General features: G+C 39.7%; 1 protein-coding gene across 2 annotated transcripts in view; it reads right to left on the reverse strand.

The window, feature by feature from the left end:
* The window catches only part of LOC131591957 (USP6 N-terminal-like protein), a 109,603-nt gene that overhangs the window by 56,217 nt on the left and 36,050 nt on the right, over nt 1–17,336 (reverse strand). For both annotated transcript variants that reach the window (XM_058863098.1, XM_058863099.1), the window contains 2 exons: nt 3,372–3,445; nt 1,232–1,314 (listed from right to left, as the gene is read on the reverse strand). In XM_058863098.1, coding sequence (XP_058719081.1) covers nt 1,232–1,314; nt 3,372–3,445 — 157 coding nt within the window. The remainder of the gene's footprint in view (nt 1–1,231; nt 1,315–3,371; nt 3,446–17,336) is intronic.

Genomic DNA, 17,336 nt, shown 5'->3' on the forward strand with positions numbered 1-17,336 from the left:
CACATGAAAATCCAAGTGTCACAATACAAGTAACAGGAAAAGTTCAGGAGTTCACAAGGATACCAAAGGTATTCAGAGGTGAATCCTGCAGTGGCTTCCATTACTGCTGCCCCAGAAATAAAATTACTCTGACATCCATTTTCCATTAGGAATGCTACAACTGCAGGCATGTGGTGAGCAGCTGGGGTTTACCAACACAAGCACCTCTTTGTGTAAAACAGATCTCTTTGAATGTCACACATCAAATTAACCCACCCCAGTGAAGCACAAGCAGTCTGCAGGTAAAGGTGACTTAACTGACAGTGTAAAAACAGTAACACTGCAAAAAAGGAAGGAAGAGAAGGAAAAAGTCCTCCAAAAAACAGAACATACACATCCCCCTTCCCAATACTATGAATTACATAGGTATTACTAAGTTTTCCACCTATCACTGATTTTTCTGGATTTCAACTGCATTTCATGTATTCAAACAAAAATGCCAAGCACCAATAAACTCAGAGAGTCCTAATATCATCAAAAGTAGCAAGTCAGCTTGTGTTCCGTTTCTTCAAGCTGGATATTTACATCTGCCAACCACAAAAACCCTAATACAATTTAAGACTCTAATCTTTATTTTTCAAAAAGGAACAGATTATGTTACAAAGGAGGCACCTACAGGGGAACTGCACCTGGATTCTGGCATTTTCTGACTTAAAGTTGATTCAACATTAGGTCCCAAATCAGCAGAGATTTCAGTACGGTTAGGAAATATATTAAGCCAAAAGATACTCATCTTCCATGGACTGAGATACACTGTTGTTCATATACAACCATTGACTTACCTTAATGTGTTGGGATTTTTTTTAAATTAAACCTTTTAACAAAGTTTTTATAAATACTTCCAAGAACTTCAAGTTTGTCTACATCCAACTAAGTTATTCACAACCAAAATTTATCTGCAATTCAGCTTGAAATAGGTTTTTTGCAGACTATCAATTTTCATTCCCCAATAAAATATTTTACAAGATTTCACTCGCTATGCAAGATCAAATTACAGAAATAGAAACCCGGATAGAAAATTAATTGAAAAGCACAGTGAAAGATTAGCCAGCGGTAACACTTACACAGCAGTTTCCAAAATATCTATTAAAGGCATAATAATACTTTCACCAAATCGGTAATACAATAAAGAGCCTGAATATTAATAGTATCAAACTTTTAATCTTATTTTCTTTACAAGCTTGCTACTTACTGTAGAAACCCAAATCTATCTGTGACTTTGTACAGATGGTAGTCAGCATCTTCCCACGGTTCAATCTGAGCCCCCTCACGTCCCTAAGGGGAAAGGAAAAAAATAAAAAGCCAAATTATATTTTATGACACAATAAATAAAGACACATAAGAGAGCATTCAACCACTGAAAGCATAACCTTTGGAATGCTTTGGGACATAGTGGCAGGAAGTTAGAGGAAGGGGAGGAGAACATCAGTCCTAAACTAACCAGCCAAGAAAAAGGAGAGCAGAATACCTGTCCCAGCCCTTACAAACAGTATTTTCATCACAAGAAATCTCTTTTGGTCACTGCTATACACAAAATACATTTCAACCAGTCACAGTAATCCCAGTAAGCCTGTTGTTAAACTCCACAATAATCCATCATGGTCCCCAGAGTGCCCTCTACTCATTTCATTTCCCAAGGCCATCTTTCCTGAACAATCACCTGCAAGAGCACATTCTGCAGACAGTCCTGAGTTAACATCCATGCTGGCTTGCAGCAGCTATCAAACAATTCAGCACTGAGTTTTCCCTCAGTTATGCATTCATTCATGTCCCATTCTTCCTCTCCAACTGCCAGTCTTGCAAAAGGCTTGCAGAAGTTTAACTACACTTCTGCTCTATCAACCCCCGGTATGGGCTATGCACAAATTACTGGCAATGAAATCAGGCCACCACTCAAAACACAAAGTGTATTGGGTTTGTGTGGCCTGATTTTAGCAGCAGGGAGCTCCAGGGGTAGTTTCTCTGAGAAGCTGCTGTAAGCCTCCCCCACGTCCAGCAGGGACAAAGCCAGCTCCAATACGGACCTGTCACTGGCCATGGCCCAGGCCACACTGGAGCAGGACTTGTGACCCCACAGGGGACCCATGCTGGAGCACCTGTGCCTGAAGGACTGACCCTGATGGAAAGACCAAGGCTGGAGCAGCTCAGGAAGAACTGCAGCTCATGGGAAGGACCCACACTGAAGAATTTTTATGGATAACTTCAGCCTGTGAGAGGGACACCATACTGGAAAAACGGAAGAGTTTAAGGAGTCAAAACCCCAAACAGGAAGGAGTCACAGAAACAACATGGGATGAACTGAACACATCCCCCGTTCCCCATCCTCCCGCACTGCTCAATTGGAAGAGGCAGAGAAAATTGGGAGCAAAGCTAAGACCAGGAAGAAGGCAGGGTTGGGGAGAAAATTATTTAGATCCAGTTTTTATTTTCTTATTGTCATACTCTGATTTGATTGGTAATAAATTAAACTGATTTCCTCAACTCAGGTCTGTTCTGCCCATGACAGTCACTAGTGAAGGATCTCTCCCTGCCATTATCCCAACTCATGAGCCTTTTGTGTATTTTCTCTCCCCTGCCCAGCTGAGGAGGGTAGTAGTGACTGAGCAGCTTTCAGGAGCACCTGGTGTCAAGCCTGCCACACACAAGCAGGTTTTTCCTTATTCCAAGGTGAGCCACTCATTTGCTGCACCCTGTGCAAACCACCAGTAAGTCTGGCTTATAAAACATCTCATGAACTCTGCCAACAAGGCTATTGTTCTGTACTCAAATGACTCTTACAAAGTCCCTAAGTGTTACAAAAATACCTGACTACCATGTAAAAATTCTAGGCATACTCTGTGCCAAGCTTTTCCTGACAAGGGGTCCAAGAAAAAACATGGTATGTACCAGGGCATTTCTTTAGTTCCCCACAACAATATCAAAAACAATGCAGCTCACTCATCTTTTACTTTTTCTATGATTTTAGCATTTGTACTACCATAATCAAAGATTAAATAAATAGAAAGTAAAATGAGAGTCCTTCTGACCTCAGATACACTGAGCATCCTCAAACACCCTGCTTTCATTACTTCTAAGACAATACACTCCTGAAATAGTCCCAAAGTAACTTGCTATGCACCTGAAAAATGAGTTGAGTGAGTCATGATCCAGGATATCCCCCATGGAGGGAGAGTTTAATCCACCCAGAGGACAGTGTATCATTAAACATCAGATTATTACTCAACAGATTATTTTAAACAACAGCTAGCTGGAATCATGATTCAATTTTTAAAGAGACATATTACTAAGATTCATTATAAAATGTCTTTTAAATTACTAAAAAGTTCACTTACTCTGTCATATTTGGCAACTATCTCTGCTCGTTCCTGAGCAAGTTTGATAGCAGCATCCTGCTCAGCATCTGCACCTGTAGAGGAATTAAAATAACACTGTTCAGATTTTCTCCCTTGTGAAAAAAGAACTGCATTCAAACACTTGGAAAATCAACTTCAGGGAGACTACTTCAATGAAGAAATGCCAAAGCTATTGTGTCAAAGCAAAATATGATCTTGGTATATGTCTTGAATACTGCTCAAAGTGAAGTATTACATATATATATATATGCAGTATTAATACTGCACAGTATCTTAATTGCCAAGTTTAGAATATTTCTGATTTTCCACCAATGTAGATGTTAAATACAATAAAAAAATAATTCTGCACAACCCACTAACTGAAAGACTAAAGGCCACTAAAGGCAGCTCCACAAACATTCTAATAGTCAAAGAAAGCTGAAACATTCACTACTGGCTTAAAACAAAATTGTGAAGTATTTACAGGATTTGTAGAGATACTGGAATACTGAAGAAATATTGCATGGTTTCTTAGAAATTGCCTAAAACAAATTTCTCAGAAAACAGGGAAGGATGTTGTTAGAGTGTCAGAACTGCAACTTGGGCAACCCACAGCTGGAATAAGTGTAAGGATATGACAACAGGAAGATTGACAGGCAAGAAAAAAAAACCAATGTGTGAGTAAGCACTGGACATTGGACACTGCAGATGCAGCATTTACTACATGAGTGGAGTTCAAGTTTTGCTCAGTCCTGTCCCCTGAGCAGAAACCACCTCTAGGACATGGACAGGAACAGTGAGCACCAAGAAGGGAAAATCTGCTGTTTTGAATATCCAACATCAGAACACAGTTCAATATCCCAAGTATAATTATATCAGACCAATGAGGTAAATCAGCTTTAATGAATAAGTCTGTGAAAGATTTAAGAGTTTAATTATTTTGATTATTAAAAAGTAATAAACTTCAAATAAAGTATGGCTTGAGAAAGGCTTAAAATATATTTCAATCTAACACTGTTAGTGAAAAAAACCCCACATGCTTGGAGTTATTTTTATATCTCGTTCATAGCAACATAATGAACTTCAGGAATTACACATACCAATCTGGGCCATAAAATAGAAAAACAGATCAGATATTTAAAGTTTTCTATCATACGACATTAGCACAATTATTTGTTCAAACCAGTGTTTCTTTAATATAGGTTACCTACACATTTCTCAACATTTAGATAAGAAATTGTGCCAAGGTGGCCTTCTAAGCCATCTGTTAGAGATTTAGCATGGTCTCTGCTTGTTTTCACTCCACCTTTCTCCAGGGGAACGCTAAGAGAACCTCAGTATGGCCCATCACCAACATGAGCATTCAGACAACAGCACTGCCTGTTCCCAGCTTCCCCTATGGGAAAGTCTGGCTGCTTCTTCAAAGCTGTCATTCATGACCCCCAGAAGTCACACGTGGTTACCCTCACCTGCCCCCCCTTTGTCACCATCATTTGCCAGTCATATTACTCCTGTTTATTAAAAATACACACAGCTCTGCCATTTTTTCCAGTGTGGAGCAAAACCAGCACACATGTATTTACACAGTTGAGAGAGAAAAAAAAAAACCACAAATAATTCAATCTGCTATATTTCTAAGTTTCACATCACTAAGCTACAACACTGACAAATCTTTTCCTCCCTGTAAGATAAAGACGTTAGTAGAATCATTTCATATTGCTCAGACTTTGGTGTGTCCAAGCAGGGCATTGCTCCTACTGTGCTTTTAAGTGCTGGATCCACCTTTATTCCTAAACCAAAAGAGGACTCAAGACACAAAGCAGCTGGGTCTCAGGTTTGCCTTTCTCTGACACAGCTTCACAGCCATTGCAGGGCTCTGCTACCCTGGCTGCCCATGTGAGCTGAGGCAGCCACAGCTCCCACAGCCCTCCAGAGCCCCTCCCCAGCCTTGTCACACCCAAGGGCACAGACATGACCTCACAGCACTGCCAGGGCATTCCAGCACTGTCTACTCCCCCAGCACAACTGCAACCATCTGGTTCCTAATCTTTACTATATATATACACTATTATAGTGTGTCTGCTGAACTGACAATGTCCACTAAAGCTACCAAAGCAACACTGACAAAGAGCAGTGGGTGAACCCTGGTTTTACTTTCAAAGTGAGAAGATAAAGGAATTATAACCAAAATTAAATTGTGTTTCCCTCTGTAAGACAGATCATTGCTTACTGCAAGTCTTTACAGAAGACCAATTATAGGTTTTTAAAAAGCAAACTTTTCATTTCCTTAGAAACCTGACATTCCTTCAGCAACTTCAATACTGATTGATCCTAATCTCCACTTCTCCAACAGACAGCTGAGGGGAAAAGCTCCCTTGTTTAAAGTACACCTGCTGCTGAGCTTCAGAAGAAATAGGTAAAAACTTCTATCACTAATTTCCAAGAGGAAGAGATTAGATTTAATTTGAGAAAGAGTGTGGCTGAATATAAGCAGACAATATGGTAATACACAGCAGTCAGTACATTCATACAGTATGTAGTTGATACATTTTTAAACAGAACTAAAAATGGTTTCTATTTTTATTTTAAAATGTGCTCAAAAGGACACGCTTAGATCTTCAAAAACACAGATAGAATCGCAGTGTAAGCTGAAAAAAGTTTAAGCCTTTGATTAAAAGAATGCCAAACTATTTGCACCAGAAAGCAAGTTCCTGATTTATGCTGAAAATGTGGCCATGGCTTACCATCCCTTACTCTGCATAAGCAATGTGTAAATCCAAGTTTGGCATGTTCTGTGTCTCATGACAATTCAATTACATTTAGTGTGTAAATTATCATATTCATTGCCTTTAAAGTAATCCTCTTTGCTTTCTGCCAGAATCATCTTAACCTTCCAGCTGCACTGAGATAGTTCAACGTTTCATTAATCCATCAATACTGAAAACCCAAAAAACAGCTCGAGATGGGGGCAAGAGGTTTTATTTTGGGAGATAAGCATTAAGCGTGATTTTTTCTTGTAAGAGAAAATATTTAAATATTTCCAACTTAGAAATTACACATTGATTCCTGATAAAGTAAAACCTAAATACGGGAACAAGAAAAATTCTTTGGCAGAAAAATATATCACTATGAAATTGAAGACAACTGATATTCTAAAGTCTTTTCAGTTTTATTCAGTGTTATCTCAGTGGAAGCAGGTAAAGATGACACAAGTATGATTAAATTTACTAATTAAAAGTTAAAAGATCATTGAGTCCAACCATTAACCCATCACTGCCAAGCCCACCACTAAACTATGCCCCCCAAGTGCCAAGCACTTTTAAATACCTCAAGGGATGACGACTCCACCACTTCTCTAGGCAGCCAGTGCTTGACAACCCTTTTGGGAACAAAATTTTTCCTAATACCCAATCTAAACCATCCTAATGCAACATGAAGTTGTTTCATCTCATTCTGTCATTTGTTACCTGTGAGAAGAGCATTAAGTTTCCCCCTTGAGCCTCCTTTTCTCCAGGATAAACACTCCCCAGCTCCCTCAGTCAGTCTGAGGGAGCTCCAGACCTGTGCTGTCACAGCTCCATTCCCCTCTCTGGACATGCCCCAGGCACCTCAATGACCTTCTTGTCACAAGGGGGCCAAAACTGATCGCAGGGTTCAAGGTGTGGCCTCATCGGTGTTGAGTACAGGGGGACAATCACAGCCCTGGTCCTGCTGGCCACACCATTGCTGGTACAGGCCAGGATGCTATTGGCCTTCCTGGTCACCTGGGCACACACTGGCTCAGGCTCACCCACTGTGGACCAGCACCCCCAGAACTGATGCCTTGCTCCATAGGGCTGGGGCTCAATACACTAAGAGTATCCTGTGAAACCTTACCCCAAATTCTAAAAAGTTATTTCTTCTGTGTTTGTTCTTTAACCCATCATCATTGTCTCTCCAACTGCAGAGCACTCTGAATACCCCAAAAGAATTGAAAATGTTAATTTGTTTTCCATTACTTTACTGGAATTCTTGCCTGCTTGCACATGACACATCCCTTTGCTGCTCGAAGAGCTGCACTGGCACGAATTCCTGTCTGCAGGCACTACCACCAGCTGCTACGCATCTACACATTCAAAGCACATATCAGAGCAATAAACAAAGTCTCTGGTTATAGCAGAAAGTCCCTTAAATACTCAAGCTGTTTATTTTCCTTCCAGTTCATTCCCATAAACAATGAAATAAAAGCCATGACGTACACTTAATAGTATTTTGTTGTGGGTACACAATGTTCAAAAGGAAGAATCTTGGTAAATACCTGCACATCAATACTAAATCTGCTCTGAACAAAAAGGATTAAGCATCATTTATTATACTTTCTCTTCATGCAGAAAGAACTTCTAACACAGAGAAGAACTTTTAACATAAAATGAACTAGTTAGTTAGAAAAACAATCCTTTTGCATAGCAACACTTTCTCAGAAATAGGTATTTCAAGAGGTTAACTGAGCTACATTTCTTCCACCATTAAACATAATTATATCCCTTAAATATTACTAAGTATTACTAAGTATTTAAAACTCAGTTATCACTAATTTGAAATGAAAGCGAAGTAAAACAGCACAATATAAACAATTAAAGACTAATACAACACTTTACCAGTCTTTAGACTGTCGTTTTCTTCCCAGTCCTTGTAGAGTTCTGTTTTAGTCTTCATGAAGTAAATCTGTTCGCTTCTAGACCATATTCTAAATCAGTGCTTATCAAAAATGACCGGAGGAAAAGTTCTACTCCTCCACTTGCTGCATTTGTTCCACACAACTGAGCCACTTGACACGTGCTCCTTTTTCCAGACACAGCCCCTCTACAGCTCCAGGAGCTGCAGAGGCTGGAACAAAGATGCCATTTGTTAATGCCAAGTGTCACGAAGGCACCACGCTGGTGTTCTTCAGCCCAGCCCACAGGCCTGCATTCCAGCTCATAATAAACAAAAGGATTTGAACAAACAGCCTCAGAGGCCAGGGCTCCTGTAACACATTACTGTTATACTCTCGGGCAAGAATTCTTCCTGGTTCTCTCTAAGTGCTGCAGGAAAAGCATCTTACTGAAAGGACTTAATTGAAATGGGGCTTGAAGTACCATCTTTCTGGCTTATTACCTAAGAAACCACGAAATTAAGTAACTCTAAAAACACAGTTTCTGTAACTGGCATTCCCTACTTGCAAGATGGAGACTTTACATATTTCCTAAACAAAACTCCCTTATTATGCAAGATATCTTGGTGATCTGAAAGATCTATAATTGTCAGGAATTGGCAACAACATTTTTGTTTATAAAAGTTCAAAAAATTCAGGAGTAAAATCTGAAAACCAGATTTCCATACCAAATATCCCAGACAAACACACAAAACCATTCTCCTGCACAGACTTTAGCCCTCACACATGCTCTCCCACACAGCCATTCTGCAGCTATGTGATGCCTGCAGCCAGGAACCAGCCAATTCCATATCCTAACCTAAGCAAGTGAGGGCACACACACTACCAGACATTTTGTGAAGCTGAAAGATGATCAGTGGCACTGGCACAGGTTACCCAGGGAGGCTGTGGAATCTCTCTCCATCCTTGGAGATGTTCTAAGTTGTCTGGACGTGGGCTGTCAACCCTGCCTGAGCACAGAGTTGGACCAGATGACTTCCAGATGTCTCTTCCAGCCTCAACCCTTTTGTGTTTTTCTTGCACTCAGAGAAGTGTTAAAATTCCAGGAACAGGAGATCTGATCAAGTGTGTTGGACTATTATTTTTTCCCCAGAGACTGAAAAAAGAACAGTTCCTCCAATTGTTTTAACCTTCCTCTCCATATCGCCTGGCAAAGCACGGAGCCTGGAAATGAGCAGTAGCTCCTTTGTCTTTACCACTGATTAGTGCTCATGGATCCCACCCAAGCCCAGGTGTCAATAGTTTAGTCTCTGGAATCAGTATGAGTTTAGACTAAGCCAGTGCCATGTCCACTACCAGGCACATTTCCCTCAAAAGCAGCATTTTCTTGCTGTTGACACACACAACAACAATCCTCTTTACCACACAGAAATAATCTTCCACTTTGCTCATAACGGAACTACTGAACTGGTTTTGTAAAACCAGCTACTTTCTCTTTCTTTATCTGTGAGCACATTTGTAGCAAGGATGAAAAGAACTCACATGCAATGAACACAAGCACTTGTTCCAGGTTAACTCTTTCACCTCTTCACCACATGAAAACAATTTGCTTTTTAACATCACTGCTGCTCTTCCACCACACACTAATCACAGGCAGCAATAAGCCATATTATTCACACACATATATATATTATAGATATACTAGAGATATCTATACTGATATTTCTCTAATGTCTCTCAAGTTTAGCATTTCTGGTTTTGTAGGGGTTTTTCAAATAGACACACACAGAAAAGATAAGATTTTGGCTTAACTAAAATTTCTCTCAATTCCAAAGAAAAGAAAAAAAAAAGCTAGAAGATAGAGTAAAACTATTTGTAAAATCAATATATTGCATTATGCTCTGCACTAAAAAAAAGCCCACTGCAACAGCAAAACACATGCACCCTCCCCCTCTTAATAATCAGCATTCAGAGTAGATGCTATTGTAGTTTTACAGCATGAGAAGTAATGAGTGAAAAATATGAAAGTAAAGATTTCACTTCCCTGAAGAAACATGACTGAACTATCATCTGAATGAAAAATCAAGTTTTGCTATGTTAGAACTCTTGCAGTTTTGTAGCATCCCCTATGAGACATTGCACATTCACCAATGGAAAATGGTCACTTTGGAAATTAGTAGAATTAACTGCTACTAAACACCCTCTCAAATCAGTTTTAAAGTGATCCCCAAAGGACTCAAAGGAAGAGCAGGGAAATCTATGAAGCCCTGCTAAGTGACATTGCACAGAGGAAGCCTGTGTCAAAACATAAAATTAGAATTTAGCAGTTTATGTATTGCATAGAATTTAAATTGAATACTCTATCTTGCTTTTAAGCAACAGTGAACTAAAGGGCTTATAGAAACTCCACCAATACTAATCAGTTACTGCAATATGCCTATCATTTTATTTTTAATAACATAGCCTTACTAACACTTTTAGTTCATGGAGCAATGAAAGCACAAAACTCAGAATAAACCAGAAATAAAACAGAAAAATAATATACTCTAATAAAATACAACTTGGCCATTTAATTAGTCCTAATTTGCAATTTCTTTTTCTGTGTGTTTCATGTAAATAATTCCACCTTAAAATTAGATCACTCCATCAGCAATGCCTACACCTAACCAGCTGAAAGTTGCAGTTGGAATGCTCATGTCATCGCATCACCACTGAGCCTTATGAAAGTTCCCACAAGGGTTACAAAGTGGAGTGACAAGACCTCACAGGGTTCTACTGTAATTCCATTTTACAAAGTATTGTGTGCAGTCATGAGCCAGAAGATAATTAATTTGCTGAGGGTTAACATAATCAGTTGCAAAGCCAGAAGAAAACATAATTGCCAATTTTCAACAACTACACTGAAAAGAGTAAGCCCAATTCTGAACAATGCTCCTTTCTTGAAAGAAAAAGAGGACAAAGCCAACACACAACCCACCCTCCTGCCCAGACTTCTGTCAACAGAACCTGAAACGTTTATGGCAGCTCTTAATAGACTTAAATGTAAAAGCTCAGGCTGGGTGTAATATGTGGCTTGCCAGTATGTAAAGACTGGTCTGACTTGTGCCACAACTAGCTGATGTCTTATGTCCAAGCTTAAGTCATCCTTTGTTCTTCTCTTCCCAAGGGTGTAGTTGTCATCTGGCCTTTTCATTACAAGTTTTCTCTTTCCTCAGCACTATGAAAGAGCAGCATTGTGGCCACAAAGAAGTGGTCACTCACCTACATGTTTATCTTTCAGGAGATGCAAACACTGCTGAGCTCAGCCATGCCAGCCCTCCAAGCAGCTGTTCCAGAGGCGATGGGAGCACATCTGCATCCCGCTGTTCCAGGGGACACCCTTGTGTGTGGAACCCCTTATAGCCCAGCAGCCACGGCATAACAGAGACCCAGCCTTCATGGAGAAACACAGGAGGTTTTCTACTGCATGCAAATCATTTTACGGTCCTCCCCCAAAAGATTACATTTCTTAGAACCCCTACTGTGGCTAGAACTGATCCCACTGTAACATACAATCTGTTTCACCTACAGCTCACGAGTATTACGCTCCCACACTCCATCTGAAATCCATGACCTTTCCCAGCACTAGCCCTAGCTTTTACAATTATGTCTTAATAAAATACGCTGCAAATCATCTGCTGCATTATGTGGTAAGATCAGACACTTGACCTCAGCTGTAGTATTGAAAGATGAAAAGCAGAAATATTTCAGGAATTTTACTCTCAATCTAATTTAAGTCAGAGCATCCTTTTACAACAGTGGCTTTTCAGGTAATGGTTATGATTTTATAAGCAAATTTAGCTGAAAATGCCTTTTTTTTTTTTTTTTAGGTCCCTTGTACTTTAAAAGTATATTACGCCTGCAGTTCCCAGAGGCTTTTGAGAACTAAAATATCCCTCCTGTACACTGACGCTGCTCATACCTCTTTTAACCATGACAGGCTACTAAATACACAAGCAAAACCATCTTTGAGCAAGACTGAACATAGCAGTCTTCTGAAAGAAATTCTTCTTAGCTTTCCCAATGCCATGTATCAGGATGACATAATCATTTTTTCCCAGCAACATAAATCAAAAGAACATTAAAAAATTCTCTGAAATGTTTTCATTATTTCCAACGTAATTCCAGATTTCCTGTTTTGAACATCATAATTAGTGGTAGAATATGAATGTTTTCACAGCACTAAGATTTGGAGTATCAATTTAAAGAGTAAAATTGTTCTAATATTTTCAATTCTGATACAAAGTAGAACGTTTCATAACAAGAGCTACGCTTCCCATGTTAACAGACTTTAAAAGTAGTCAGTTGCCACACTGCACTAATTACGGTAAGTCTCCTGATTAATTATTTTTCTCTCTGCATTAGTCAAAATAAATGAAGCAAACAATAATTATATTTTAAAATTCAGCATTAATTATTTGAAGTCTATTCCCAATTTAAAACATCACCAAGACAACACTCATACAGACTCTGGATGAAGTTTTTTTAAAAGAGGTTTGTTCTTAACTTTTGAGGAAGCCAGTTTATTTCTTCTATAGGGCTAGAGAAGGTACAACATGTCTCTAGTTACAAAATTCCATCTATATTGGATATAATCATTTTATACTGGCTAAAATAAAGATATTTGTTCTTCTACACAGACAAGCTTTGAATACACTGACATGCCCACAGTCCAGCTCATCATTTAATTACACAACCGATTTAACTCATTAGAAGAGGAAGAAAAGGAGGGTTTGTTTTTGTAACAGATGCTATTCTGACACTTCACAAGACTAAAGAGCTCCAAGGCAGCTCAGGAAAACACCAGCTCTGAAGGTGGCAGGAGTGGAATTTGACCAGCACCATGGGGATGCAGCAGCAGCAGCACCCCTGACCTGCCCAGAGCCCACAGCCTCCAGGCTGGCACCGAGCTGAACAGGCACTGCCCAAACCTCGCTGGCCCCACCTGAGACAGAAAAGGAAGTGTTCACAATGAAGAAACAGATGAGCAGCTCCTGAAACCACCAGCTTTTACTCCCCAGCTGCACACGTGCTACCAGCCTTTGACTTTCCTGCCTTCTCCTGGTAGAGACAATGTGAAGCACACAGGGATGAGTCCCTGGCCAAAAGCATGAGAAAAGCTCGCTGCAGCCTCTGTTCACACCTGAACTTGAGCCTCCCAGGTGCCAAGCTACTGCTCTGCCTGCGTGGGCACAGCCTCTGCACAGGGAGACCTCGGCATTCATTTTCAAGCTTTAAATTCAGTTTCAGCCCAATACACAACAGGAAAATAAAATCTTAAATACTGTGAAAGTTGTGGCAGGGTGAAAAACTATTTCTCACTTTATTCCAGCAACAACATGTTATACTAGTTACTACAGGCTGCTAGACAGACTGTCGTGGTCCATAGCACAGTGTGGATCGCAGGCATCCCTCCATCTACCACTGGGGTACACTGAAGGAACCATCGAAAACCACAGTAAACAGTGAGAGGAGCTGCAAGGCCCTTCTCTGCTCAACTTTAATTATCATCTTAACACATTTAAAGTATTTCACAAAAGAAACCCAAACTGAGTTACACACTACAATGCAGTTCACTGTAGCTGAACAGCTTTCTTCAAAAAAGAAGAAACTCTGTCTCTGAGCTATTCATCTTTGAGCTGATAAACTTTTTAACTGCAGTAATAAAACCTTAAGTACAAACAGGATCCTCTAAGGGAATCCTCCAAAAAGTCTGAATAGCACTAAGAAGCTCATATGACGCTAAACCTTCTCTTAGTGGCTCTGTGGTAAGTTTGAGTAAGTCCACAGAAAGGTATCAAGGCAAATTTAGATACCTGCCTTTTTGTATCAGTCATGTCTACAAAGCAAGGAGCTGAATAACTGGCTACTTAAAATATCTGTCATTCATTTAATTAAAAACTAAAATGACATTTAAGGGAGGGGAAAAATGCTGAAATCCCCTCTGAACATTTAAAATCATTTTAAGTGTCAGGCAGCAGTAGATCCAGCTTGTTTATATTTATAAAGCAGTTATTGGAAAGGCTGAAGGAGTAAGAGACAACCCTATGAAAGGTAAACAAGTTTGTCAAACGGCAGCAGAAACGGGGGAAGTTTCTTCATCTTTGCTACGAGAAGAGGAAGTTAGTGGTAGACAAGAAGGTTCTGTTGTTTTCAGTTTCACTGACTGAGGACTGGTAAACAAAACAAAGTAAACAGCCATGGCATTTCCCATGTGAAACAGGAATTAGGGCCTCCAAGGGTGTCCTGTGTGCCTGGTCTCAGCCCCAAGCTGAGGAACAACCCAGCAGAGTAGCTGCAAGAAATCCCAGTGCCATACCCACCAAATCACAATCATGTTGCATTCATACTGCTAATTAGCAATATCAGTATGAATTTGTTTGTCTCCATCTAGTTTGCACGAGTCAAAACCTTGGTGAATATAAAACAACTTCAGTTTGGGTAAAACAACCCAAAGGCAGGGAGAAAGGGGTAAAGAAAAAAGATCACAAACTTTCTGGTCATGTATCTACAGAACACTGAACCAGTAAGAAAATCCTTCTGCCTACATTATATCCATCACCTTCTTTTTTTTTTGCTAGTGGAAGCACCTAATTAGATTTTAGATGTAATCCTTCCCTAAAACTTAGGACAGTGTGCCAAAAAAGGTCTTGGTCTTTTTCCCCAAACTTTGACTCCACTTAAGTACAGACAACACTGAGATGTCACAACCACTGAGAGACAGCCACAAAGCTGTAGTAGAAAAAGACCACAAAACAAAAATAAAAAGGCATTTGTTTGAATCTTTGATTTTAAACAACAGTGCAGGATCGGAACAGAATTTTCCAGAGGTTATGAATCTCCTTCAAGCAAGAAATCACAGCAGAAAGCATCATTTGGCTCACTCTTTGGATACTCTGAAAGCATTTTACAAATACCCAGTGTTGACTTAAGATGACAATTATGAATTTATACTGCTGTTGCACGAGAACAATAACTTTAATAATCAGTGCATTAACAGGCGTAGCAGTAACGTTTTTTTTAATTGGCTTAGAAGAAGATAAGCACTGAGCTACTTCAGTAATACAATCTCACCATCAAGTTTTGAATGCTACTTCTCCCAAAATCAGTAGTTTCATTTCAGTACCAATGCAAAATTAAGAACTACCAACACATGCTGTGAAAACTTTAAGAAGTTCCTACTGCAAAACATGATGTTAGTTCTTGGCTAAGCCTTATACACAGGCACCAAGAAAAATATCTATTGGTTTATGCTTAAGTCAATAATACTGAACCTACTAATGATGATCTGCTTTAAAACCACTACACTTCTGTTAAAGAAAAAAGCCAAATCAAAGAAAAACACCCATAACCCAGAAAAATCTGACTATTTGTCACAGATTCTCATATCTCAGCAGAAAATCACCTGAAATTTAAAAAAAAAAATCAGTTTTAAACTCAGTGAACCGAGAAAGCCTACTTCATCTAATAAAACAGTGATGCAGTACTCTGGAAATCCCTATTCCAGGTTACAAGCATTAGCTCTAAGACAATACACAAATAAAGCCTTTTATGGATTCCAGTCCAGCCCATATAACCTATTTCATTCCCAACAGATCCCTCTCAATCTCCGTGAATTTCATATCCCCCACAGAATCAAAACCACAGGAAGAGTCACGATTTGGTTGAGCCTGTGGAGCTGCACCTGACAAACAGGATCCTGTTCCCTAGGAAAAGCAGACCCTCTGTAGAACCCTCCCCTAGGCCAGACATGAGCTGTTCTCTCCACCAGAGAGAAGGAGGAACAGCACTAGCTGGGATTTAAACACACATCCACCCACTGTCTGCTGTGCCTGTAGACATGCAATTAAGATATTCAGGGTTCAAGTTCTCATTTGAACAGCTCAGACGGACCAGGAGCAACAGGGCTGACTGGTTACCCAGGCGTGAACCAAACAACCCAACCTTCACAAGACAACAGCTTTGAGCTCTAACACCAGCTGCAGAGAGAAAACTTAGAGGTCAAAGCTCTACATGAACCTATACCCCCTTTAAAGTCTTTTTTTGACTTGGAGAGGTAGACACAGTGACCAGGCAGGAAACCTTTCTATGAAGGGCAACATTCATTCTGAAATCCATTGACCTCACATGAAAATTCAGCAAATTCATCAGTGAAATTTTCATCAGTGAAGTTAAACCCAAAATTACTTGCAGGGGAAAAACATATTTTGGTTACGAATTGTGGTTCCCTCTTACCACTGAATACATTTCTTCAGTAAGTGTTGAAATGACAACTTTGTATTTTCTGATGTTACTACAAAGCCAAAGCCTCTTCCTGAAGCAAGGAACTGTAATGCAGTAAACCAAAACCATCTCTGCAAACGTATTCCTGAAAGGTCTAGCAATGGGTTGGGAAACAAAGAGGATGAACATAATGCATGTTCCTTCAAATTACAACATTTTGGAAGGATAAGGAGCTGTCATTTCAAGGGTTTCAAACTGGATGAAAATCCAACAGCCTCTCATCAATGCTTCTCTTTTGAGCAGACGTACAGTTGTCATCTGCTGTCATACAAATCTGAAAGTGAATGAAAACTACCAAATATTTATCCCGTTTTAGAGTTTTCTGAAACTGTTAATTTAACAACAAACTTCTTGTTATGACAGCAAGTTCTTGAAAGAATTTACAAACAACTCAGTCTCCCTTCAGGCTGGGGAAAAAGAAGAAATATAATTTTCAACTTAAATTTGTTTTGCTATAATCGACACTAAAGACAACAGCTTTTAGGATGCATTAGTCATCAGTATAAACCTTACTCTACTTATACAGTGAGCAGAATTTCTACACTTTCTCCTTCTCTAGCTCACTTGATTCCCTGGCAGAGAAAAATCCCTGGGTATAACTATTAAACACCATAAAATTACTCACATACTCGCCACCACCTACTGTTTTGGAAGAGCACACAAAACCTAAGCATTGACAACAGGAACCAGTGGTTCACATTACTGTGATAACATGTGCTATAAATGTAAAAAAAACAAAAGCCTCAGAGAGTACTTTGTTCTGAGGTTCAAGAGGCTGCATAATCCCAGGGTAACAGCCAAGCTACCTCAGACACATTGATGACAGGTTTCTCTGAAAAATGAGTCAGCTGCACGCCCTGGGGAAGTTCTCTCAATTAAAACAGTATCACAAACAGCCATTATTCGTCAGGTGCTATTGAGCCCAGGAGGTGTTTCACTGAATCACCAGCTCCAACAAAGACTAAGTCACTTTTTCTCAGATAAACAGACAGGATTTTAAGCAAAGGCAC

The sequence above is a fragment of the Poecile atricapillus genome, chromosome W (genome assembly GCF_030490865.1).
Source record: "Poecile atricapillus isolate bPoeAtr1 chromosome W, bPoeAtr1.hap1, whole genome shotgun sequence".
Classification (NCBI taxonomy): Eukaryota; Metazoa; Chordata; class Aves; order Passeriformes; family Paridae; genus Poecile; species Poecile atricapillus.